General features: G+C 45.9%; 2 protein-coding genes and 1 pseudogene across 2 annotated transcripts; 2 read left to right on the top strand and 1 right to left on the bottom strand.

Moving 5' to 3' along the window:
* Positions 1-1,523: 1,523 nt before the first annotated feature.
* Positions 1,524-1,883, bottom strand: LOC117864582 (uncharacterized). Its single transcript, XM_034748710.1, has one exon. It carries the CDS (start codon positions 1,881-1,883, stop codon positions 1,524-1,526), a length of 360 nt encoding a protein of 119 aa, XP_034604601.1.
* A 3,863-nt stretch (positions 1,884-5,746) lies between these two features.
* LOC117865010 (uncharacterized) lies at positions 5,747-14,741 on the top strand. Its single transcript, XM_034749082.2, has 9 exons — positions 5,747-6,178; positions 7,685-8,718; positions 8,794-8,935; positions 9,010-9,117; positions 11,326-11,538; positions 11,611-11,721; positions 12,572-12,757; positions 14,048-14,222; positions 14,300-14,741. Exons 1-9 carry the CDS (start codon positions 5,939-5,941, stop codon positions 14,374-14,376), a joined length of 2,286 nt encoding a protein of 761 aa, XP_034604973.1. The 5' UTR covers positions 5,747-5,938; the 3' UTR covers positions 14,377-14,741.
* Positions 14,742-17,744: 3,003 nt separating this feature from the next.
* Positions 17,745-20,221, top strand: LOC140223426 (uncharacterized; annotated as a pseudogene).
* Positions 20,222-27,027: the final 6,806 nt, after the last annotated feature.

Genomic DNA, 27,027 nt, shown 5'->3' with positions numbered 1-27,027 from the left:
TATTTTTAGACCTTCATCATGTTTATATTCATGTTTACTATTCTGCATGCATTGCATTGTCACCATAATGTGTGCCTCCTAAAGTGTTTTGTTGCACCTTATTTGCATTCCATTCATACTCTGCATATGGTTGGTTGTCGTTCTGTACACTTATTGATGAATGCTTTCATATGAATTGACACCATTTGCACCTTTGGACGAGCTCCTTTGCATCGGCTACCACTGTTGGCCAATAGATACCAGAGCGGAAGGCTTTGTCGACCAAAGTACCCGAGGTAGCGTGGTTGCCACATGTTCCCGAGTGGATTTCATTCAGGAGTTCAATGCCCTTGCTACGAAGAATGCACTACATTAGGATGCTTGTAGATGCAGGTTTCCTATAGAGCTCCTTGCCGATAATGATGTAGTTTGCTCTGCGGCGAGCTAATTTTTCATACTCTATCTTGTCCTCTGGCACCATCTGGTCGGTGATCAGGGATATGAACAGGGCGCGCCAGTCTTCTTCTGCCTCAATCATCATGACGTTAGTGGATTTTGGGTCAGCCGAAACCTGAGCACCGGGTCGTTGACCTGGTCCGGGTCCAGTATTTTGATGGAAGGTTTTCGGAGTTCTTGTATGAATACGCCAGCCAGAACCTGCGCACGCTTGGAGCTGAGCTTGGACAGGACATTGGCGGTGATGTTGTTGTCCCTGGGGACATGGTGGAACTCGAGACCATCGAAGTGGGCCTCAAGTTTGCGGATTTTCGTGCAGTAACCATCCTTGGATTCCTTGGTGCACTCCCAATTCTTGTTGACTTGCTCAATGACAACCTTGGAGTCGCCATATGTAAGGATGCGCTTGATTCTGAGGGAAACGATGATGCGGAGGCCGTGGATGAGAGCTTTGTACTCTGCGTCATTGTTGGTAGCCTTATAGTGGATCTAGAGCATGTACTTGAGTTGATCGCCTTTGGGGGATATAAAGAGGACCCCACACCGGCTCCTTCAAGGTTGGGGACGCCGTCAAAATTCATGGTCTAGTGTTCTGGCCTCTACAGGGAGGGCGGCTTCTGGATCTCTATCCACTCGGCCACGAAGTCAGCCAAGATCTCTATCCATTCACCGGTTTTCTTTCTTACAAGGACTGGATTTGCTAACTAGTTGGGATGCTTACATTCATGGATGAATCCGGCAGCTAAGAGCTTATTTAGTTCTACCCTAATGGCCTCCTTGCAATCTTGGACGAAGCGGCAAAGTTTCTACTTTACCGGCTGTGCAGTCCTGCTCAAGTCCAAGGAGTGCTCAGCTAGCTCCTTGGGGACACCGGGCATATCGGATGGCTTCCATGCAAATATGTCCGAGTTCTCATGTAGGAAACTGGTGAGCGCAAGTTCCTATTTTTTCGAGAGGTTGGCCCTTATGAGGGTCATCTTGGTTGGGTCTTCAAGGCCGAGGCAGATCTTCTTGACTTTCGGGTCGGGCTGCAGCGTCGTGGGCGTCGGCTCCATTTCAGGGATCATGAGCTGGTCCTTGTTGAACTTCTAGGCCTTGGCTATTATGGCGGTGGTCTTAGCTGATAACTCCAAGGCTTCCACGAGCTGAAATGCCTTGATGTAGCATTTGTACGACGTCTCGACATCGCCGTAGATGGAGAGGACTCCATTTGGAGCTGGCATCTTGAGGACAAGGTATGTGTGGTATGGGATCGCCATGAACTTGCTAGCATGGTAAAAAGTCTTGAAGTTTGCCACATCGAATATGAGGTACTTCGGACAGTAGTTGGCCTGTGTGCCAAAGGTGATTTGCAAAACAACTCGAACAATCGGGTAGGATCCTTTGCCGGGGACGATGCCATAGAAGGGTTCTTCACAAGGTTGGAGCAGCTCGAAGTCGAAGTCCATGCACTTCAAGGTCACTGTAAAGATGATGTTGAGGCTACTGTCACCGTCAATCAACACCTTGGGGAGTAGGGTCCGGTCTATGGTCGGACAAACCACCAGCGGGTAGGACTCAGGATCTGGGATGTGGACCTAGTGATATTGCCTGGAGAAGGTTATGGATTGCTCTGACCAACGCAAATACTGGACTGGTTGTATAGAGACAAAGTGGAGCTCCCGCTGGCGTAGCTTCTGCTTGCGGTCATAGTGATGTTGACTTGCTGCTCCGGTCGCTGGAACTCCCCGTTTTGGTCGGCACCGAGACGTTGGGTGTCTTGGTGTGGCTGGTCGCGGTGCTCCTCTTGGTTCTGATCATCGTGGTCATCGCGCTTGCGGTTGTCACGAGTGTCATGGTCATTGTAGTCGTCACGGTGGTAGTCGCGATCATCGTTGTAGCGGTCATCGCGACAACGATCGTCGTGGTCGTTGCGGTCATCATGGTGTTAGTAGTCATGCCTGTTGTCATCCCGACGGTAGACGGTGCGGCGGCACCACTTGTACTCCACCGGGGTACCGAGCTCTTTCTTCAGGACGATGCAATCCCGAAGAGTATGACATGTGTCCTTGTGGAAGGGGCACGGAGTGCTGAGGGTTTCATAAAATTCTTCCCGGTTGAAGGTGGTCGGCCTAGTGGGATCGGCTTCAGCAACGAGAACCTTAGGGGCCCTTTTTCAGAGTTGGGGCTCTAGACGTGTTTGATGTTCATCGTGGATCGGCTAATCGTAGTCGTCGCTCAGGCGATGCTTGACACCTTGGAACTGTACTTTTGTCACCTCCTCTTTGTCTGCTTGCTTGTTGACAACTTCCATCATCTGCTCGACCATCTTGGGGGTAGTCTCGTACATCTTGCAGAACATGGTGCGGTTTCATCAGGCCAGAGCTAAAGTACATAATAATATCACGATCTTCAACGCCGGTCAGCCTGTTGCGGTTCTCAAAGAAGCGATTGGTGTACTCTTGGATGGTTTTGCCTATCCTTTGACACACTTGGCTGAGTTTCTCCGTGTTGCTGGGCCTGTTGTGGGTAGCCTAGTAATTTTGGGTGAAAGCTCTAGCGAGCTGACCCCAGCTTTCAATGTTGTTTGGAGGGAGATTCTCTAGCTACAGGAGCGGAGCGGGCCCATCACCATCGGGAAGTAGGCTGCCATTTGGTCATAGGTGTCGTTGGTGTCTTTTATCGCGGTACTGTACGTCTTGAGCCAGATGGTGGGGTCGGAGCGACCATCGTACTTTTCATTTATGGTCGGCTTGAATGTGGCCAGCCAATCGACAGCCCTGAGGCATGGAGTGAAGGTGGTGAAGCCATCAATCGCCGTGTCATCGTCGTCGTTGAGGTAGTACTCAACGGGTGGAGCCCTTGGGCGTCTGCCGTTGTCGCGACTGGGTGGGTCGTAAGCATCTTCAGGGGTGCCGTACATGTAGTCGTAGTTAGCACGGCGACACATCTCATCTTCCTGGTGACATCGGTCCTGGCATCCAACGTCGCGGTTGAGTCCAGGAGCGTCGTAGTCACGGTCATATTCGGCGTGGCGGCGGAGCTTGAACTCATCATGCTCGTTGTGGCGGTTGTTGAGGTCAGGGCGAAGGTCAAGGTGGTTGCGGAGGTCGCGCAGCTTATCATGGAGATCACGTTGCTGACTTGGTCAGCCGCGGTCCTCATCATCGCTTCTCCTGTCGTGGCGGCAGTTGTCGTTGTTGTCGCGCTGATGGTCGTTGTTGGCGTTGACGGGTGGGTTGGTGTTCTGCTCCACCACTTCTTCAGGGATTTGCTCCATCCGACCTCCCGCGTGGTCGCCTCAGCAGTGATCGGATCTGCTATGCCCGGATTGGTTTCGAGAGTGCCGGGTGGCTGTGGACCGAGAGTGTGCAGGTCGGCTGTTGGCTTGCTCCTTGATCTAGGCGTTGGCGACTTGGAGTTACGCCCGGATCCACCGGACTTGGTTTGAGTCTGGGAGGTTCTCCAGGTCGGCGTACACGACCCCCAGGTTGGCTTGGGGTGTAGTGAAGACGTTGTGGCCGGCCTGCTCGAGGTCGGCTAGTAGATTGCGGACGTGTACAGGACGTTTGCGTCTGTCTCGAGCGCTGCCCTGGTTGGCGTTATCGCGGTCGTTGGGCAGCGGTGGGCGCTGGTCACCTGCTGCGTCTGCGTTAGCAACAGGTTGCTGTTGGGCGTTAACTTGCTCCTATTGGCGCTGTGCTACGCAGTTCTGGTTCCGGGCATTACGGCCTTCTTCGTGAGATTCCGTTTAGCCGTCCTGGGGTGGCTCATTAGCGGAGACCGCGAAAGCTTCGCGATCGTGCGTGGGGGAGTTGCTCTCATCGTCGCTTCCATATGGATTTGGCATCAGGACGATGCGGGGCACCTGGAATTCGCCACAATCCGGAGACTGGGCGGGTTCGGGCGGGTCTCCAGATTGAATCTGGAAAACTTGGTCGAGCTTGGCGGAGTACACAGCAACCGAGTTCCGCAGACCGAAGGGGGCGTGGGATGGATCCTGCGCCGACCTTGTTGAATGTAGCGCCACCTCAGACAGATCTATGCACTCAGCAATAGTGCTACTGATGCGATTAGCCCCATGATCAGGCCCGAGAGCATGGGTGGGCGGGCGGTAGAGAGTAGATCTAGAACCCTCAGAGAGAGAGAGCTTGCCAACTTTTCTGGGCAAGCGGCGTGACGATCCTTGGGTGGAGAACTTGTCTCGCTGGAGCAGATCCTACGGAAGCCGAGCTAGCGGTGGTTGTCGAGTTGACGGAAGGCGCCGAGTCAACAAAAGAAGCGGTCGGATCAGAATCCGTTGGCATGGTCCCGAAGCGAATCTAGATTGAGTTGGCAAGGAAGTCCTTCATGCTCTCGGGGAAAACAACGTCGGGATGAGATGCCATCGAGGTCGCTAGCTTGGCTTCCCCATGATCAGGTCGGAGAGCATGGGTGGGCGGGCGGTAGAGAGTAGATCTAGAACCCTCGGAGAGAGAGAGCTTGCCGACTTTTCTGGGCAAGCGGCGTGAAGATCCTTGGGTGGAGAACTTGTCCCGCTGAAGCAGAGCCTACGAAAGCCGAGCTAGCGGTGGTTGTCGAGTTGACGGAAGGCGCTGAGTCGACAAAAGAAGCGGTCGGATCAAAATCCGTTGGCATGGTCCCGAAGCGAATCTAGATTGAGTTGGCAAGGAAGTCCTTCATGCTCTCGGGAAAAACAACGCCGGGATGAGATGCCATCGAGGTCGCTAGGAGGATCTCACAATTACCTCTACATAGTATGCCAACTGTCAGATTTATAAGCCCAGCAGTCCACTAGAGGGTTACCCAAGTAGTTGATTTGTAGGTGAGGGCGATTGCGAGACAAGAACTTGAAGGTGATCGCAAGAACACAAAGAGGAGATAAGGGTTTTAAACAGGTTCGGACCTCCGGAGAATAATACTCTAAATTTTGTATGCTTGGTGGCTTGTATTACTTGAGAGTTGATGGGATTGTAATACCCTCGAGGGTGCCCTCGACTGCCTTATATAGGCTGACGGCCAAGAGTTACGAGTCGGTTTGAATCTAATCTATTCGATAGATACATGGAAAGTAATCTGAGTCGAACTCCAATACGCATTCCATGATATGCAGATAAATTTGGAATGTCTTGACCTGTATTCAAGTAACTTGATATCCTTACCTGGTGCGGTGACATGCTCATTACCAATAAACGGAAATCAAAACTTTGCTAAGTACCAATAAACGGAAATCAAAACTTTTTCCTACCTTTTTTGCAGTGCTCCCAAACGGAATCGCATCCCTATCTCCTCCTTTCTCGGCGCCAAATTCTAGTCCCGCTGCCGAGATTACCATTCCCTCCCCGCCCAAGTAAAACCCGCGAGCCCAAAACCCCCCGAAAACCCTAACCCTAATAGAAAGCCGCCGCCACCCAACCCACCCGCGCACCCATTTGTTCCGCGCGGCCCCTGCGGGTGGTTTCGTTCAAACCCAACCCAATTTTTCGCGAGCGCGCGCGCGGGGCTGCGAGAGGAGGCGGAGGAGATGGCTCCGTTCGGCGACGGCGGCGGGGATGGCGAGGCGGGGCAGGGTTGGGACCCGCTGCGCAGCGGCAGTGCGCCGCCGACGATGGAGGGCGCGGCGGCGGCCGCAGCGGCGGCGGAGGGAATGTTTGGCGGTGGCGGCGGCGGTGGTGCGGCGTCGTTCTTCTCCGGGATGGACGGGCTCGGGTTCGGCGCGAGGCTCGACGATGTCAGCAGGCGCCGCGGGGCCGCCGGAGCGCAGGTGAGGGTGTGCTGCTGGTCTTGTACTCATCGTTGTTTTTGTGTTGTTTGGGGGTGTAGATTGGATCGGTTAACGTTGGGGGTTGCCTTTGATTCCTCCTTGGATATGTTTCTATAGCTTCACAGATTGCTCTACTACTGCAAATATTAGAGATGCATCTCACGGAGTCACGGTTGCTCCTCGGATTGCTTCGATTTTCGTCTGTGATGGTTTGGTTTTGGATTCGTAGTTTTGCCGGTTTGGACCGACAGGTTACAGTTTGCCTGTTTATTAAAGTTGGCAGGAACATGGAAATTTTTCATCTTTAGGTTTGTTTGGTTTTCAATCCTGAAAAAGATTGTATTTTGATCAGCATTCCATGACTTCCTGCATGTTTTTTTGTCTTTTAGATTATATAGATGCTTGGTTGTCTGTTATATCTATTAGGCGGATTTTGATTTCCAGAGGTGCTTGTGTATACACAAATCAGTAACAGTATTAGAGATACTCAGAAGCCACATGGTGTTCATGGTGTTTGCCACTCTGTATTATCTAGATTGGTGGCACTGGAATTGTGTTTTCTATGTCTACTTGCCATGCCCAGAGCTTCAGATGAAATTGATTGCTTGATCGAAAATCTTCAATTTTGCATGAGGCACATTTTTTCATCCAGTTAGTAAACAATTATGTTTTACCTGTTTCTGTCTTCATTTATTAATACTGTTTAGTTTACGTTTAATGGTATTTCTTTTCTTTCTTTTCCCCCCGGGGGGTGGGGAGGTTGGCTGGGGAATTTTTATGTTCTCTTTGTTTGGTGTTGATGAAGAGTTGGGGTTCTGGATTGGTTTGCCGGTAGAGAGACTAGTTTTCAGCTATCCCTATCATGCATCTTATGTTAGTCCTGTTTGCTACATCCTACTTATGTCCACTGCCTGTGCTATGGTGGTTACATATTGTGCTTGGAGGAGAGCCACTTCTTTGGGCCTTGGGTTAGATTTGACATGAAGATTGTGGGAGATGTAACAGGATGAGTGGAACAGAGCTGTGGAGGCTGGTTTGTTGGTGTTCAGCAATATGCTAATTCCCCTTTACCTATTTTGTTGAAGTGACTCACCTTACCACCTTGGCACGGGCACAGTTGTTTCTTGCTCGTGTTCTTTAAGGCTTGACTACCAGTACGCATGCTGGTTTATTTTTTATTATGTGCCTCAGGAAGGAGATCAGTTGCAAGTTATTCTATATTGCTTAGAACTCAACTTCCTGTTTTTCTTATTTGTTCTGGTGCAGCTTTGCTGCTGCTCTTAATTTATGGTTGCATGCTTTAATGATTTAATGTGTACCAAAATATACTGCATAGCACCTCTTATCTCTTATAGTCATTCTTTTTTGTGTATTTTTATTTTCTATTGTTGGAAGAACCTACCCTGCCAAACATCCCCAGAAGAGACAACAATTTACTATTTCTATATAGCCTTTATCATTATCTATGCATCCAAAATAACTTTGGACTTTATATTTTTGCTTCAGGAACATTTTGGTAATTCTGCATCTTTATCTGTGGGACCACCAGGCCTCCTGTTTAATGGTACAGGAGACTTGGATGAGTGGCAGTTTGGACCGAGCAGAATTTATAGTGGTGGTGCTATGGCGAACTACTCTACATTTGACATAGGTTCTCTTTGGACAGATATGGATCCAGAAAATGCTGAATATCGCAGAAATGTTCAGAATTGCTTCATGTCAAATATAGAGAAGATGAATGCCAATAAGGATGCTTCCTACATGTCTGATTCTGATCTTTCAGATGCTTTATCTGGATTGAGGCTGTCCAATAGTAGAGTAATGGATGAAAGGAATCGTGGGGAAAAGCTACTAGATGAACTACTCAAGTGTCAGAGAGATTTCTCTAAAATTGGTGATGATAACCGAACCCCTTTGGTTGGTAATGTTTTTCATGCACCTAGATCGGATGTGCGTCCACCACCAATGTATGAAGATGGTATTTTGCGCAGGCAGACCAGTGCATTAGATGGTTCTAATGTTTCAAGGATGAGTCACCATCACTTCAAGGATGTTGATCACTTACCTTTGGCTGAACAGCTAACTATGATGGGATCAGGCAACTTGCCTGGAGGAATTAATCTTTATCGCAACACAGCTATGAGCAATATGGTCAACTCCATGAGCAATAGATACAACAGCATTGGAGACTTGGATTTGGCTAGGAGTCGAAGGGCGTTACTTGAGGATCTACTTGCACAAGAATATCTGCAGGATGATAATCTGTTACATAATGATAACAGGATCTATCATGATGAGCCTCGTTTTCATTATTCAAGAATGCAAAGAACTGGATCCCATTTTCATCCAAACCCGGTGAACATTCTCTCTCATAGTGATCGGCAATCACGGATCTTCTCTAATAGAAAGGCAGCTGGTAGAAATTTTGGATCACAGGTCTATCACGATAATACATTAGCAAACTACATGGATAATGCAGATAGAAGTGGGGATGATTCAGTGGATCTGAATGATGTTGTGGGCCGTGTTAAGGAAGTTAGGCAAGTCTTTCTTTCTGCAGTTTTCATTTTCCCGTTCAAATTTTCTTCATCTCATTCATTTCTCATCTAATGCAGTATGGATCAATTTGGGAGTCGGTTTATTCAGCAAAAACTTGAAAATGCATCACCTGATGAACGCGAGAAAATATTCCCAGAGATATTATCCAATGCAATTGCTCTAACAACTGATGTTTTTGGCAATTATGTTATCCAGAAGGTATATTTGTCTATCCTGTTTTGATTATATGTATTTCTAGGGTAATCCTGACATTTGGAATGTGATGTTCCCAGTTTTTCGAGTTCGCTACAGAAAGTCAGTTAATCCAATTGGCAGATCAACTCAAAGGTCATATTCTGCAACTCAGCCTCCAGATGTATGGTTGCAGAGTAGTACAGAAGGTTAGTGATTTTTAATGCTTTGTATATATAATACAGCAATGCCATTGAACCTGAACTAAATACATGGCCCTTTTGCACTTTTTGTGTGTCCTGGTTGTTGTGAACTCAGGTGCACTGATATCATGCAATTGTCTACATGGCCACTTTTGAACATAGTAGTCATGAATTTTAAAATTCATGATTTTGTTTGTTATAAAATCTGCAAGCATATTATTTTTTGCTGAATCTTGTTATATATATAAATTTCAATAATACATTTGCATGTATCTGTAGTGAATTCATACATACAAAGTACGACTTAATCTGGCTAGTCCTCTCCTAGATTGATGTGACATAAGAATTATCCATTTACTAAATTAGTGTGGGAACTGCTTGCTCTGCAAGCATATTATTTTTCGCTGAATCTTGTTATATATATAAATTTCAATTATACATTTGCATGTATCTGTAGTGAGTTCATACATACAAAGCACGACTTAATCTGGCTAGTCCCCTCCTAGATTGATGTGACATAAGAATTATCCATTTACTAAATTAGTGCGGGAACTGCTTGCTTTTTCTTTCCAAGGAGTATTGTCATGCTGCCCTCTTGAGGGGCCTGCAATTAGCATTTGTGGAGAATATAAATAATGTTTGCATTTATTCCAATGTATAAAGGCCGCAAGTTATGTTAGTGATGTGCTCCCTCCATTCAAGAATACAAGGTGTATTTTATTTGTGCCAGTTTTACTCACAACCAATATAGTATGAAGCATTTTGAAGTTTGTTTCTATTTGTATAATATTTGTTTATACACTGAAGTCCTTATGGTTTGATTAAATGTTACACAAAGTTTGAGTTTTCTAAAAAGATGTGTTGTATTTCCAAATGGAGGTAGTATTGTTACTGTTCCTACTTATTAGATTTTTCCGATGATTGAAATTCTGAGCATTCCTTTGTTTTATAAACTGGAAGAATCAAAAGTTCTTGGACCTTAATTTGGGTCATGGATCTTTTTTGCATGCATCTAATGTTTATACATGAAATGCATCTCCTGCATCAAATTTACCAGTGATTTTGGGCTTTTCTTTTTTTATGGTAAACTTTAGGTGTCATTTCTGAAAACCTGAACCAACCTACCTGAAATTTTGGGTAAACCTGAACGCCAGCCCTATCATAAGTCATTTGAGTATGTTGATCCCCACTAAAGGCCAATATGTTCATCATATATGGATTCAAATTTATCTGATTGGTTTGAGTTGGAGCCATGTATATTTCATTTTAACTTGTTGCATATTTAGTTGAGAAGTAAATGGCTTGGTTGCTAGCTTATGTGCTCTAGAGAACCCAAAACTCTTCCCTTGTCCTGGAATGTTACTTCGTTCATTGGGGTGTTATTGTTATTTCTAATTAATCTCAAACTCTAGTTTCAAGTCCTGTGGTCGTTCTGTGCTAGAGTTAGTGTTGGACAGTCTCTCCAATTCAATGTCATTGCATTGTTATGGAAGTTTCATCTCTAACTATAGTTGTTTCTTGAAGCTCTATCTGATTTATGTCCTTCATTACTGATCTAATTGGAAAACGCAAGGGTCTAGCTGAGCGTTAGGTGGCTTTTGGTTTGAGGATTGTCCATCACTCTAGGATGGTACAGTTCATCATGGGGCAATCCAATTTTAGTTGTTGTAACTTCACCCATCTTATATTGACATTGTGGCCATGTGGAGTGGCATGGGATGGCTATGTCTCGAAATCTGTCCTAGAGACCCTGGATCTTCTAGTTGTGTTCTCATGTCATTTATTACTCCTTCAGTCACTTTGGTGACTAGTTTCTGTATGAACTTGCAGATTAATTCACCTTGCGCTCCTATGTTAAATTAATAATGAATTTGCAATACATAGTTACACACTTGGAATGAAAAATTAAAATCACTCTTGGGAATCTTGGCTTACAGCTGCACTCATTGCCAACTTAATTTGTATTAATTCTGACCTTAACGGAAGTTATCTTATGAGTTACCACATGTGCTTGAATCTCCTTAGTCTTATTCTTCCCATCTAATGGTAATTATCATCACATTAAATTGTTGGCATCCTTTTGAATTCCAAGAATTGACGTGATGGGTTTTGATTTTTTTAGTTTCTTTTGTTGATGTCCTGTGCCACTTCCAGTGAAGTTTAATCTATCCCCTTGGTGCTTTATGAGACAATTTCTGATGTTCAATAATACAGGTTTTGGAGGTAGTTGATATGGACCGGAAGATCAATATTGTTCATGAGCTCAAGAATTCTGTTCTGAAATGTATTGGTGATCAGAATGGTAACCATGTCATCCAGAAATGCATTGAGTGTGTTCCTGAAGATCGTATTCCATTTGTTATAGAGCCTATTCTTTCACAAATTCTTGTTCTTTGTACCCATCAATATGGTTGCAGAGTTATTCAGGTACATACATTATGTTTATTAAAGAAGTGTTAGAATGGTTCCATGTAGTAACTACTGATTCAATTGTTGCAGAGAGTTCTGGAGCATTGCCATGATCCAGCAACTCAAAGTGCTATCATGAATGAGATTGTGCAGCAGACTTTCCATTTGACAGATGATAAATTTGGGAACTATGTTGTTCAAGTATGTTATTTCTTTCTTTCCGTGCATGTGTTTATTTGTATATTGTAAAAGAAATTGTATGTGCATGTGCAACTCTAATTTAACTTGCTATTGATTCTGTTTCGTTGCTCGCCATAACTAGACGAGTTAGCTGGTACTAGTGGTATTTACAGCTATTCTTTAAAAGATTATAAATACGAGTTGACCTTTGAAGAAATACAAGAAACATAACAAGGGACAAACTTAACATAAGATTAAATATTGACAGTTAAGAAAAGACCAAAGGCAGTCTGCTGCGTAGCAACCTGGTCTGGTATTTCAGTGACACTAGAATGTAACCAGGTGTTGGGAAGTTTCATCCCATGGCTTTTAGAAATCTTTGTACCTTTCACTGTACAGGTCTCTATTATACGACATGTCCTATGAAGCTATGACTGAATTAATGTTTGTTGCATGGAGCTTAAAAGATATGTTCATGTAAGACTTAAGTATATAAGGATGTCATCGCAATTAATATCAATTTTGCCAATGATATTTTGTAGTTTTCACCTCATTGGATATGACTTTGATCAGTTGGTTGAATTAGAAAACTGTAACACAAATATGGTACGTTTTGTATCTGATTAATCAAATAGTGTTGGAGTTGTGAATTCTTGCACATGGATTGTGAACTGTCACTGCATAAAGAACTGAAGGAACATAGCCGCTTCTGGTTATAGCCTTCATTTCAGTTGGAACAATATTGTAAGCAATTTAGGGTCTTAAACATTGGAACTTAATGTTATGTTGGTTGTTTACACCTCATTATTCTTATGCCTTCCCCTGTTTTGTACTCCCGTTTTTTGATGAATCTGTTTTGAAAATTCTTTAGCACGTTTTGGAACACGGGAAGCCAGAAGAGCGTTCATCCATTATTCAAAAGCTCTCTGGGCAAGTGGTGATCTTGAGCAAGCAAAAGTTTGCTTCCAATGTCATTGAGAAATGTTTGGCTCATGGAACTCCTGAGGAACGTGATAGCCTTATTGGAGAAATCATTTCTTCTGGTCAAACATTTCAGGTTTGTTCTAGTTGCATAGCTGGTGCGTCGCAGCATTACATAGACAAACGATTCCACCTTTTAAGCCTACTTAATTTAAAGTGGATCTGAGAGTCCTAAGACTACATTTGCATTTTTTTAGCTAGCGCCTGTTTTTGTTTTTTCACCACACTAAGGCCCTGTTTGGGAAGGGCGTGTTAAAATTTAACAGGGTGTTAAACTTTAACACCCTCAAATAAAGGTGTTAAACTTTAGTATCTTGAGGTGTTTGGATGATCTGTTAAAATTTAACACCTTAGGTTGTAATTGACAACTTTACCCCTCATTACTCCTCTCAATGGCAGCCAAATACCCCTTCTTCCTTCTTCTCCTTCCTCCTCCTTCCTTCTTCCTCCTTTCCTGCGCCTGGCGCCTCCGGCCCCACCCCTGCTCGGTCCACGCCGTGCCCGGCGCCAGCGTCGGCGTCGGCGCTGCCGGCCGCCCCGTCGGCCCCTCCCCTGCGCCTGCCGCCTCCGGCCCCGCCCCGCCGCCGGCGTCCCCTACCGCGGCGCTAGCGGCCGCGCCCGCCCGAGCCCCCAACGCCACCACCGCGCCCGCCCAAGCCCCCACCGCCACCACCTGCGCCGCCCGCCGGTCCCCACACCACCGGATCGGCCTCGCCCGCGCCCGCCGGCCGCGCCAGCCGCCGCCCACGCGAGGCCGCCCGCGCTGGCCGCCGCCCGCCGCCCGCGCGAGGCCGCCCGCGCGAGCCCGCCGCGTGCTGCCCAGCCCGGCATCCCGGCGCAGGAGCGGCGCGGACCGGCGGTGGCGCGCGATGGGCGGACCAGCGGCGGCGCGACGGGCGGACTGGCGGCGGTGCGCGACGTGCGGATCGGGGAAGGAAGATGGGGGCAGTGGAGGAGAGAGAAGAGGAGAGAGAGGGGGGCAACCAGGGAATAAGTGGGGAGGGGGACCACTTTTAACACCTTTAGCACATTTTAACACCCCCTCCATGTGTTTATGAAAAGAGGGGTGTTAAATTTTAACACTTCATCTTTAACACTTGTGTTTGGCAACCAAAAGTGTTAAAATCTGTTAAAAAGGGGGTGTTAAACTTTAACACCCCCTTCCCAAACAGGCCCTAAAGATGGCATTCTGGCATACATTGCACACTTCAGTAGCACCAGGGTGGTGGTTTTTTCTTGTGTAGCTCTAATTCATTTCACATCTGTTGCTGATTTTGTAAGAGCCTTGTAGAATATTATGTTTTCTGGGTGGTCCATGAGCTGCTAGATTTCAACTGATACTGCTAGACTTGCATCTGTTTTGCAGGAATTGATGAAAGATCAATTTGGTAACTATGTTGTACAGAGGGTCCTTCAGACTTGTGATGATAAGTACCTAGGGATGATTCTTTCAAGCATCAAGTTACACTTGAATGAGCTGAAGAATTACACATACGGGAAGCATATTGTTGCACGTGTTGAGAAACTAATTGTTACAGGAGGTATGCAGAGATCAAATTCGATGAACTTTTCCTGGACGAGATGCTTTCAGATTTCTAATATTTGTACATGATTTCAGAGAAACGGGCAAGGATGGTGTCCCTGAGTTCCCAACAACAGCAGTCACCGATCTGTACAGCTGTAGACGCACGGTAGATGCATGCTAGTCCCTTTTTAAGCATTGGAGTCAATATAACCAGCAGTTGGTACGAGTAATGTGGAGATTACGTTTTGATACATGGTTTCATAGGGGTACTTAGCTGATACTTTAGGAGTTATTTTGCCTGTATATAATCAAGTGTTTTCGGGAGCTTGAGTAGCTAGATGAGGGTTAGGTTTTCGGCACTGTAAATCCTTTTGGCCATGTACAAGTTTACAGTGGATAATAGATGTACATTGTGCTGCAGCATTAGTTTCTGCTAGATGAGCGTCAGTATGTGGAGGATGCTATGTAATATACTTGTTGCTCTTCTAAATGGGGGCGGATTTACTTTGCCGTAGCACTAGTCATTTTTTGTCCACGGTGATATAGTGTATGGTTTGCGCATTTGGAGCTGTGTGTTTTCGTTGGCAATACAGGTTTTGTCAACCGGCACTCGTAGCATTGTGATTAGCACAAAGGAGTGAAATCGACGGAACATGGCTGGCCATTCTTTTGCGTATTTGGCGACACGGTTATTTTCTATGTAAAAAGGGTGGCAAAAATTTTAGTATGGTAAATCCGTGTCTGCAAGGTTTATTTCATTTTATTAGGATCAGACTTTGATTGGCTCAATTAATATAGCGATTAGGTGATGATTTCAATAAAAACTAGTACATTAATTTTGTGTTACAAACATTTATTAATAATAACCAAATTTCAAATACTTGTTCTCTATCCTACCCATTTCCAGGGGACATACATACAATATATAGCAGCCCAACATGGATATTTCGTGTTTGTAAAATAGGGCAGGTGCTCCACCAATCATTAATCGCATGAAAGAGCAGCAAAATATAAATGCGCACCAGGCCTCAGCACATCCTACATTACATTTGGCAAAAATATGTAGAACAAGGAACTAGGATCCACCAAGAGAAAAAGGCCACGAATGAACAAAGGTCCGCTAATGCCCCGGCGGCCCCGTACAACTTTCTGCTTGCTTCAGCGGTTGAGCCTCATGTCCCCTGATCTACACAATTGATGTTCTGACGTGTTACCTCTGACGAAAGACAATCTGCATCTAAATTGCATCAGTACACATATTATCGCAGTAACACCTTGGCTTGGCATTACGACAAACATCTTTTGGGCGTGTTCAGTATAGTCTGAATATCACAAGTACAAGCCTCCAGAATCTTCAGATAAACATTCCGCCTCTATGTTTATTTGTACCTCAAAGTGGATGCTGCCCACCAAATGAGTAGTTAAAGAGCCATGGAAACGATAACGCCCATTTATTATTTTTTTGAACTAACCGCACACGATAATGCAAATTTCTATTGATATAGCAAAAAAAAAAATATATAGGACAACAGCCTGGGAGGCTATAGGTAGGAAAATGAAAAAGAAAAGACCTATACTCGCCCGGTTGGATTGGAACATCAACACGGATAACACTTAACTCAAAATTGCCAAAGATGACCGATTGGATTGGGACCTCAATGCGACCACACAACTCCACTTGACAACAGCAGCCATATCGAAAGTCTTATCGTAGTGCCCACTAACAATCTCATTCTCATATAGTCGCCGAAACTTCCCGGCGTGGCCCCGCGTTGACAGGGATCTAAGAGAAAACAGACTACAGCGCACCAAGAAGGCCACTGCCATGCGGGACCCTTCACCGTAGTGCTGTTGCAACACCACACTCCATCTGATAGAGTGATACCACAGATCCGGACCTCTCGTTGGCTGCCTCACATCTATTATGCCCATTTATTATGGCGAAAGGGTCTGGGATGGGTTGGTCACCAGAAGGTGAAAGGGTCGTTCGATCTCCTTCGAAAGTGGATTTCGAGAGGATTTTTTAGGATTTTTTCTAGACTGTTGCAGCCTCAACACATGCTGGTGTCCGAAACCATCTCTTCAAGGTAGGCATGTGAGTGTGAGTGTATGATGTATGCTTTAGGCTGCACATGGGTGTGTGTGAGGTGTATGTCTATGTATAAGTTCATTGTACTTTCGTAAGCGAGGCTATCTAAAAAATGCATTGTGTTATGTATATTCAAAGATCACAACAAATTTTTTTTATCCTAAATTATTAACTGTTTCGAATTTTCTAGATTTATAATTTTAACGGTACATCTATATCTAGATATATCTGCGTAACGAAACTAGCACATACCCTCAAGCATATCATTGGGGTCCGGTTATCCTGATTTTTCTACCGTCAGATCCCGGAAAAGTTCTCTATCCAGCCGTCATTCTCGCGCCTGTAGGGACAGCGTTCGCGACTCCACACGAGGCTCGCCGTTTCCCTTGCTCGTCCCGCGGCCTACGCGCTCTTCACCAACCTCGCGCTCTTCAAGGGACCGCCTCGCCACCGCCTTGCGATCTCTCTCCGGCGTCAACACTGCGTCCCCGCGGTGGCGGCCAGTTCTTCACGGAAGCAGCAAGCCAGCAGCTGACCTCTCTTCCTCCTACTTGATCGGTACCAACTTCCGCGAAGACGGGAGGCCTTAGGCGAGGGGATGACCGTTGAGGGGCGACGCGAAGGCGATCCACCCTCGCTCCCAGGCCATTGGCGGCCACCACCAGCGGAGGGGAGGCTAACAACGGAAGGCACTACGACGGCGGCAACATCGACAGCGCAATTAACGGAAGGCACGACGACGGCGGCGGCGACGCCCGGAATGATGGCGGCGACATTAACGGAGGCGACGTCGACGACGGCAACATCGACGGCGCAATCAGGGCGCATTCCACAGACTACGCCGAGTGCGTGGAAGCAGCCACCCACGCCGGCCTAGATGTTCTCGAAGCCTACGGCTCTGCTGACGGTAATGAATTTTCTTCTCATGAGGCAACTTTTGCCGGACTCGCTACAGGAGAAGTTGAGTCGTCGGAACGGAACATCGACAAAACACCCAAAAGTTCTAAATCTGACGCCGATTTGTGCGAGGATTTTTGGAACGAAATTGGATTTCCAAGAGGAACCAGGTGGTGGGAGCATCAGGATCACGGCCCAGTGATCCAGTCTTCGGGTTTGCCTAGCCATCCTGCAATCGAACAGTAGTCACCATCTGGCCCTCCTGTGATCGAACAAAGTGCAGCGACTACCCCCACGGCCGCTAGGACGCGCAATTCCACGAAGAGGAGTTGTCATCCGTCCCTGGAAGGGTCCGTTGCTGCGGCCACGAACATCGACGGCGGTGATGTTGGCGGGATACATGCCGCCGGAGCGTACCGGCCATGCCGATCGGATCCTATCCAACAACATGCAACATAATCAGCGGGGGCATGCAGAATTGCAGATCATGGCGAGCAGCGTAATCATCGGTCTTTTCAAAATTCAATTGTCAAAGTTGTGAATTGCCACACAATGTCGATCGAGCGGGCCAAAGCCTACGGTCCATCCCGTCCTAATTTGACACGGAAAATAACAAGGGGTCCACCGCTTAGCAAAAAACGGGGTCTAGGGTACCAGACCTATCGACACCTTAATTCGTGCTTTGCAACCACGACACAGAACCACGCCGCCGCCCGCCCCACCCGCCATGGCAGCGCGGCAGCCTGCGCCACCACCTACAGCCGATGCGCGGCGCGCCGCCTCCACGGAGCCGCCAAAATTGGCAACCACAAAATCGTCCCCACCGTCCACTGGCTGGCCGTCATACGGATCAGAGCTGGGGTTGGGCAGACCTATGGTCGGGAACATGGTCCGGGACATGGAGATCATCAAGATGGGAATGGCCATGGTAGTGCTGGACAACAACAAGGAGCACCGACGTTTAGAGGTAGAGTGGAAACACCAGGTTTTGGCAGTAACAGTGTGAATCAACAGGGTACCAATGCTCATGGTCCGGAGCAAGCGCTGCCCCAACATCAGGCTGGTACAGTTGATACTGGAACATCAAAAGCAAAGAAGCGACCATATTGTTGGAGATGTAAGTGCAGTGGTGATACAGTGGAAGGGTTCAAAGCAGACCTTGATTGCATCATTTGCAACAAGAAGAATTCGCACATCTCCGCTAAGTGCCCGATCCTCAAAATGCCAAAACCGAATGCAACTTTTTTTGGTTTCGGAAAAAATGAGATGGGATACCTTCGAATGCCAGAATTTGATTTTAAGTTGCAGACACCAAACCCGGCACCCACAGCTCTAATAAAGGTAACCGGCGGTAAATTAGCAGCAGAGGTCGTCCAAACTGAGCTTGCAAGACTCGATCACTCGTGCAGACTGGAACTGGGAGGCTCTACCACATGGCGAAGAGACTCATTCTTAGTAGCATGAGTGATATTGACTTCCGGCTGAAGAATCATGGTGTCACACTGACCATCTCTGAATGGGAGGCCACCGGCGACATTGTACCCACATATCGACTGGACGAAGAGTGTGGGTACACATCACTGGAGTCCCGCATGCATGGAGGCACTATCTTTGTTTCTGGGCTCGAGGTACTGCCATAGGGGCGACTTTGGAGGTGGACATGCTTACATACAGAAAAAAGGTGTCATCAGAGTTCTGGTCGGGATGTTGAATAGAGGGTTGTTGCCCTTCTCCACAGACCTTGTGTTTGGAGTAGAAGGATATGAAGTAACCTTCACGCCGGAGGCGAATGACTTAGAACCTGCAACCCCACCGCCGGAAAGCAACGGTCAGATGGATCAAGATGATCCAAAGTCCAGCGGTGATGGGTCTTTGGACAACAATAATCCTGATCAAGTAGCAAAGAAGCAAAAGAACACTGGAGGAGCAAGTGGTTCGGGATCAGCACCTACGGCTACAGGGCCATCACCAATGCACACTACTAGAGAACTGACTTTAGATACCACTTCCTTTAGTCTCGGTTTAATTTCGACCCGGGAGAAAAGGGGTGTGCCACGGTAGGCTAGAATAGGGCGCACCTTTACTCTCGGTTCCTTTTTTGCAACCAAGACTACAGGCCACCCTTTAATCTCAATTAAAACGGCTAGTTTCCGGACACCTACGGCGCCACCCTTTACCCCCGGTTGGAGCCACCAACTGGGATAAAAGGTTGGATCTTTTATCCCGGTTGGAGTTACCAACCGGGATAACCGTTTTACTCCCGGTTGGTAATTCAAACTGGGACAAAAGGATGGAGCTTTTGTCCCGGTTGGATTACCAACAGGGAGTAAACACCAACCGATACAAAAGCTTTAATCTTTTGTCCCGGTTGGATTTACCAACCGGGATAAAATCTTATCTACAGGAGGGATCACTCCTCTAGCCCGAGCCACTCCACTCCACAAAGACTGAGAAGCTCGTCCTCTCCATGGCGCCAAAGCAAGCCTAGGGGAGGTGCTGCTGAATATTTTTTCCTCATTTCCGTGGGAATTTCACTCATCCAAAGTGTTGTGAAGGTTAGCTACTTCATGATCCGTTCATTTATTGTTGTTAAGCTTTGTTTTATACTTTGGAGAGGGAGAAAAATGAGTTTGTTTGTTGTTAAGTATGCAGAGGATTTGTATTTATATATATTTTTGAGCTACAATGTGATGGATATTTATAAATTAGCCATATAAATTGTAGGTGTAATTTCATACTTTAGTACTTTTTAGATAGAGGTATGGAATTAGTCATTTTTAGAATAAGTAAATTATGTGGGAAATATTGAATTGTTTAATAGTTTAGTTATTTGTAAATTAAATATGAGCTAAATAATTTATGTATTTCTATGTAAACTTTCAGCAATATTTGAGTTTGCGATACTGATGTTGGAAATTATCAAGAAGATTCTTCCTGAGAATAATGAATTGCCATCCACAACAAATGAAGCTAAACATATTGTTTGCCCTCTGAGATTAATGATAGATGATAGTGATGCAGTAAAATAATTATTTAAGAAGGTAATATAACTAGTGTAGAATTAATGAGTCATTCAAACTTATTGTAAATATAATTGCTAATTAAATACATTTTTGCATGTTTGAAATATGTAAAGTTTTAATTTTTGCTTCATGAAATCTAGCGAAACCGGGCGAGATCCGATGCCTACAAGTTCCACCTGAGGAGAATAAATTTCCAAAAGCAAAAAGAAATAGTATAGAATTTATGACTAGTTAAAACTTATTGTAAACAAACTTGCTAATTTAATATATTTTTGCATGTTTGAAATATGTAAATTTCTTATTTTTCGCTTCCTGAAATCCAGTGAAAACATAAATAGAATAAATTTTCAAATAGAAGAAAAAAGAAATAGTATAGAATTTATTACTAGTTAAAACTTACTGTAAACAAACTTGCTAATTTAATATATTTTTGCATGTCTGAAATATGTAAATATCTTATTTTTGCATCCTGAAATCCAGTGAAAACATAAATCGAATAAATTTTCAAAAACTAGTCGTGAGATGAAAAACAGGAGAAGGCCCCCATTTATCCCGTTATAAAGTAGAACCTGGATAAAAGGGACTTTTCGATTCCCGCTTGGAAGTACCCATTTATCCCGGTTGATCATAAACCGAGATAAAAGGGGGAGCTTTTATCATGGGTGATCATAAACCGAGATAAAAGGTCCCGGTTTGTATTAGGAACCAGGGTTAAATGTCATTTAATCCCGGTTGCAGTAACAAACTGGGATAAAAAGGGGGTCCTGTATAAAAGTTATAGCATCTTCTACACTCCCCCGCCCAGCACTTAGCGAATTTTTCACTCGTCGTCCTCGTCCCGCCCGTCGCCTGCCTTCGCCGTCGTCGCTCCCCTTCCCTGGCGGCGGCCCATCCTATTCGTCGGCTTCCTCCGTCTCCATCGCCACCACCATCATCTTCGCCCGCAATCATCGCCGGCCTCCTCCTCCGTCCCCGTCGCCGCCGCCGGCGCATCCATCCCCGTCGCCGTGACCTCCGCGCGTGCCTTTCATCGCGCACTGGCTCCACTTCCTCCCCGTCATCGTAGCCGTCCCCGTCGTCGCGACCGCCGTCCCTGTCGCCAGCCGGCCGGCCGCCTCCCCTGTCATCGCCGCGTGTCCTCATCGCCGACGCGCCCACCTCCAACTCCGATGCCCCCCGGCCTGAATTAATTTTTGAAATTTGGTAGATTATTTCTAATTGTTTGTGGAATATAGTTGTATACTGCCAATTAATGCTTAGAAATTAATTGAACTTTGGTACACATGTTTACAAAATTTTGTTGAAATGCTTAAAAATTAGTTGAAATTTAGTACAATTTGTATATTACATTTTGTATGTTTCAAAAATGTAGTACATTTTGTATATTTCAAAAAAAATTGTTGAAATGATTTTTTTTCATGGTTGTTTTATATATGATTTCATGTATAAAGTAGTTGAGATTGATGGCAGACGATGATGCCAGAAGGTATCTAATGGAGCGGATTATTGCTGGTGATAGTAGTTCCAACCTTCCCATAGCGTACACCGATGAAGAGGGTAGCCAGGAAGATATGTTTCTCAACCTGTCTGTCGAAGGCAATGAAGAGCCCGAGCCCCAGCAAAATGTTACTGTGGAAGAAGGTTCCGACGAGGTATAGATCACATTTTAACCCTCTCTATATATAATATATGATGTTATTCATTATTACTATGTACTAATTAATTAATGAATCTTGAACTGTTAGTCCTCTGGATCGACGAACCATCGTCTGAAGCCCCAAGGTCCTTCCAAGGTGAAGACTGGAACAAAAAAGGCTATCATCACGGAATTCACAGAAGAGGGCAGGCCGGTTGCTTCCCAAAAAGTGGCAACACAGTACGTGAGTCAGATTAGGGCAATCGTAAGGGAGAACGTGCCCATCAGCATAAGGGAATGGAAGGGCAAAATGACTAATCCATACGTGCTCCAGGAATCAGAAAAGAATATGCTGTGGGAAGAAGTTAAGAAACATTTCACATTTCCCGACGGAATATTGAAAATGATGTGAAAGCGTGGACACTGAAGAAGATGGCCACACAATTCCATACATTCAAGAAGATGTTGGATACCACCTACATTAAGAAGGGCCGAACTCCAGATTTTACTGTGTATCCATAGTGTAAGGACCACTGGGAGACATTTGTACAATACAAGAGCACCGAAGATAGTAAGAACAAGGTCACCCCGAACACAGGTAATGCTGGGGGGAAGGAGTACCATCATAAGCTAGGGCGAGGTGGTTATGCCAAAGCAATTCCCAAATGGAATCAGATGGAAAAAGACCTGATTGAGCGGGGTATCGTACCAGGAACAATTGATTGGCCCAAACGATCGAAAAATTGGTATTACGCTCATGGAGGTGAGATAAACCTAGATGATGGGACGCTGGTCTTCGATGACTTGTTACGTGAAGCGGCCACAAAGCTTGACAAGATTATTAAAGATGTTAAGGATGGGATGTTGACGGTGTGCCGAGAGAATGATGAGCTTACAATAGCCCTGGGGAGTCCTAAACACCCAGGATGTACCTGAGGGTTCGGGCTTGTTCTGTGGAAGTTCACATTCCGAGGCGACTTGGACAAGTACACAAGCCATAACCGAAGAAAGGAGCAAGAGGATGAGAGGTAGTGGCGCACGATAGAATCCAAACTGCAATCTGTAGAAGTAAGAATACAGGAGGAAGGCAGTAGATGAATGGCTGACGCAGTTGGCAGCCCTTCTCAACACCTCGGGAGCAGCTGTGCGTCCACAGGGCTCCCTAAGCCACGTATACCAGGATTACCTGTGGAAGAGCAACTATTCCCTGTGGATGCCATCACGCAATGCACCACATGTGAGCTGCATACACCGATCGGCAACCTCAGCGTTAAGGTATGTATATATACATAATATTTATGCACCGGAGCCTCGGGAGTGCTTTCGCAATTTGAAGTTTAAGAACTTCATTTCTTTTATATATCTAGGTGGCGTACGGGAGTGCATTGCCAATCCTGCCAAATCATACATGCCATGGCATGGAGCTTCCACCTGGCTATGCCAGTGTTGGCGTAGAGAGAATCCCTGATAGCCAATTTGAAGGCCTAGAGCTTGACTTCCCAGCATGCAACGGGTTAACAACACTAGGAGAAGTGGTTCACGGGGTCATTCTATGGCGCAAACACAAGATCATCACCCCCAATGTGAAGGCACCTCCTCAGAGCTCAAGACCACTCTCCGCAAATCCACAACAGCGACCATCTCCTCAAACATCCAGACCATCATCTCCACCACAACCTGCTCCACGATCAAGGTCTCCATCTCCACCACATCCTGGTGGTTGTAGCGATGACGATGACAACAACACCCCTCAACGATCACCTTCGCCGAGACTAAGAGCCCCATTTAAGAAGTCGCGACTACCGCCTCCCAAGCCAAGACAGCATAAGAAGAAAACAAAGGAGCCTGAGGTGACTCCTGAGAAACGCTAGGAGGCAATGACTCATGAGGAACGCTGGACCAAAATCCAAGTGCAAGCTAGTGAGTGGTTGAGGGAACAGAGGGAATTAAGAAAAGCAAGGGAGATGGAGCCACCGCCAGTAGATCGAAGAGAATTATATAAATTCATCAAGATGCAAGAACAAGCCAAGAAGAGTCAACCACTACTATCGAACTATGAACGAGCATTAGTAAAGGTTGATGAGAAGAAAAAAAGGAAAAAAGTCGAGCTGCCAGTTGCACCGCCAAGTGAACCGAAATGGACCTTTGAGCTAGGCAAGCCTATGGTTAGCCCTGATTCGCTAAAGAAGCTATCAACGAAGATGTACGAATTCCATCAATGGTACATGAAGTTGTCTACCAACGAGAGGGAGATGTTGGGCCTTAAGATAAAACCGACAGATTTTAACGGCGAAGGCGAGGCAGTCCTGTGGCTACGATTCAAGGATATATACAAAGTGTACCATCATGGTGCCCTAGACGTCTCTCTGATGAGTGCCTGGACTCTGTAAGTGTCCGTTTATATGTACATGTAAATATTAGCTCATATCATTTTTTTTGTGCATGCGTCGCTGTACTAATTAACTTCATTTTCCATTTTATGTAGGATGCTAATTCGGACGTGCCGACATGAAGCGTACCTCCATATTGGCTTCATGGATCCATCCATAGTGAACCAATCCCAGATACGAGATTTTCCAGACAAAACGTTGCTGGCAGTATACAATTCTTTAGAGAGATAAAAATTAAAGGATCACATACTACTTCCATACAACTTCAAGTAAGTGTGTGTATACCGTCTGTATTCGTTTTCTTTTTCCTTACCTGATTAATATTAGTTACCTCTAATATATATGAACATTTACATACGCAGCTCCCACTGGATCCTCATTATTATTAACATTGATCGAAGTCACGTCACTGTCTTCGATTCGTTGAGGAGAGATCCGAAGGAGTACCAAGACATTCAACACATGCTAGACATGTAATAATTCTGGATCTATATCTCTATACAAAATTTTGTTTCCTAAATTTTCACTTAACACTATATCATTCATTATTTTAATCCGCAGAGCATGGAGAGAATTCATCAGGGCAGACAGATCAGGTCAATTCAAAGAAAAACTTACATGGAGAACAGACTTCCCGATACGTATGAAGTCTGCACATTTTGTACATTCTATAGCACGAATATTTAATAACTTAATTATTTTTCCCTACAACAGCGCTTAAGACAGGAACCTGGGAATGATAATCTATGTGGCTACTATGCCTGTGAGCACATGCACAATTTATTGGGACCCAAGACCAGCAAGGCCACGGAGCACGAATTTAAAGTATGTAAAATAAAACTATTAATAGTTATATATTTTCTACAATCGTTCGTATAAAATTCACATATATGTATCCAAATTACAGATGTGGAATATTCAATTGGGACTCTTGAAGAAGGAAAGAGTAGCGGCAATATGTGAAGGTCTCATTGGATTCCTGGTGGACGAGGTGGTAAATCCAAAAGGAGACTTTCATTACGATAGTCGAAAATTAGACGCTCCCAGCATCTCGACGGGAAGATCAGTGTAGATATATATATATATATAGTTTGATTTATACATATATAAATATAGTTTGATTTAGTTTGTAATATATGTAATACGTACGCTAATTAGATTTGTATATATATATAGTACACTAAGAATTGGATAGTATTTGTATAAATACTTATTTGATTCATTTAAATAATTGTTTGATTCGTTTAAATACTAGTTTGATTGATTTCATTATAAAAAAGTTCTCAACTATTAAAGGTTAACAAAAGGGGTACGTGAGATATGCATGAAATTATAGGTGCCATGCAGGCACCTGCATGGTGTTGTACGGCACGCACATTAGTCCCGGTTTGTTTTACAAACCGTGATTAAAGAGAAGACCTTTAGTCCCGATTTGTAACACCCAGGACTAAAGGGGTCTATCCACCGCCTGGCGTGGCAGTCCCGTTAGCCTGGCCTGGCGTGGCGTAACAAACCGGGACTAAAGGAGGGTTTTATATCCCGATTGAGGGACCCGTGATAAAAGATCCCTTTTATCTTGACGGATTAATCCTGGTTGAATTTTCAGGAGATATGCAGTCTACGAATCGGTACTAATACCGAGTTTTGCAGTAGTGCCAATTCCAGTTTGCAGGGACGCCGTTTGGGAACAAACGCTCGACACCTCTTACAAATTTTGACTAGATGTTGACTTACCCTTACCCAGCATCACTGTTACACCAATGCGGCTGGAAAGGCATGTCAAGGTGAGCTCTAAGTCTGCCGGCTTGCTTAATACCCATGTATATAATCCGGCTGTTCTTTCTGATTTTACACATAATGATCATGTGGTTTTGGCACTACTAGGAAAGGACCTTCAGTACCGGTTCCTAACCCTCCTTTAGTACTAGTTGTGCAACCGATACTACTAGTTTGGTACTTAAAAGGATATTAATTTTTTTTAAAAAAATCCCGGCTCCCCGTCCCCCGCCCCCCTCCACCCGGCCGGCCCCCACTGACAGCCGGCCTCCCCACTCCCACCTCCCGCCGCCCTGCCCCGACCCCGCATCCTGCCACCGCCGCTCCATCCGCTAGATCCTGTCGCCGCCGCTCCATCCGTCGCATCTCGCCGGCCGCTCCATCCGTGCCCCGATGGCCACCGCCGCTCCACGCCTCAGGCACAAGGTGAGGGGTGAGCAGAGGGGGGGGGGGGGGGGGGGGTGTGAGGCCGGGGAGGGAGGGAGGGGCCGGGTCGGCACTGACCTCCTGGAGGGAGGGGCTGGTGCGGTGGCGAGGGAGGAGAAGGGAGGTTGAGGCGGATGGAGAGAGGATAAAGCTAGCGGATGGAAAGTGGATAAGGCAAATTAAAGTCCTTGCGCGGGGAGCTAGCGGACTAAGGGAAACCCTTTAGTACTAGGTGGAGGCTTTGGTACTGACCTTTAGTACCGGGTGGAGCTTTCACCCGGTACCAAAGGGAGTCACCGGCTTCTCAGGGATTATCCGTTAAATCTGGTACTAAGGTGCTCGATGAAAGGTTCTTTTTCCATTAGTGTGGGTTCGCAAAAAATTAGGAGACCAAGCTGCAGTATTGCCTACCCCAACTCAGGGTGGCCGCAGTTATACCTACTCCCACTCAGACACCCCGGACGCATCCTGTGTGCCGACTCAGGCCGCAATCCCTACAGCCATACGCCAAGAGCTGGCTGGATGGGATCCTGACGTGTATGCGCAGTTGATGAATAGCAACAGCGTGAAATGCCAGCGAAGGT

This window comes from Setaria viridis, chromosome 7, assembly GCF_005286985.2.
Source record: "Setaria viridis chromosome 7, Setaria_viridis_v4.0, whole genome shotgun sequence".
NCBI lineage: Eukaryota > Viridiplantae > Streptophyta > Magnoliopsida > Poales > Poaceae > Setaria > Setaria viridis.
This window is presented reverse-complemented; position numbering and strand designations above follow the sequence as displayed.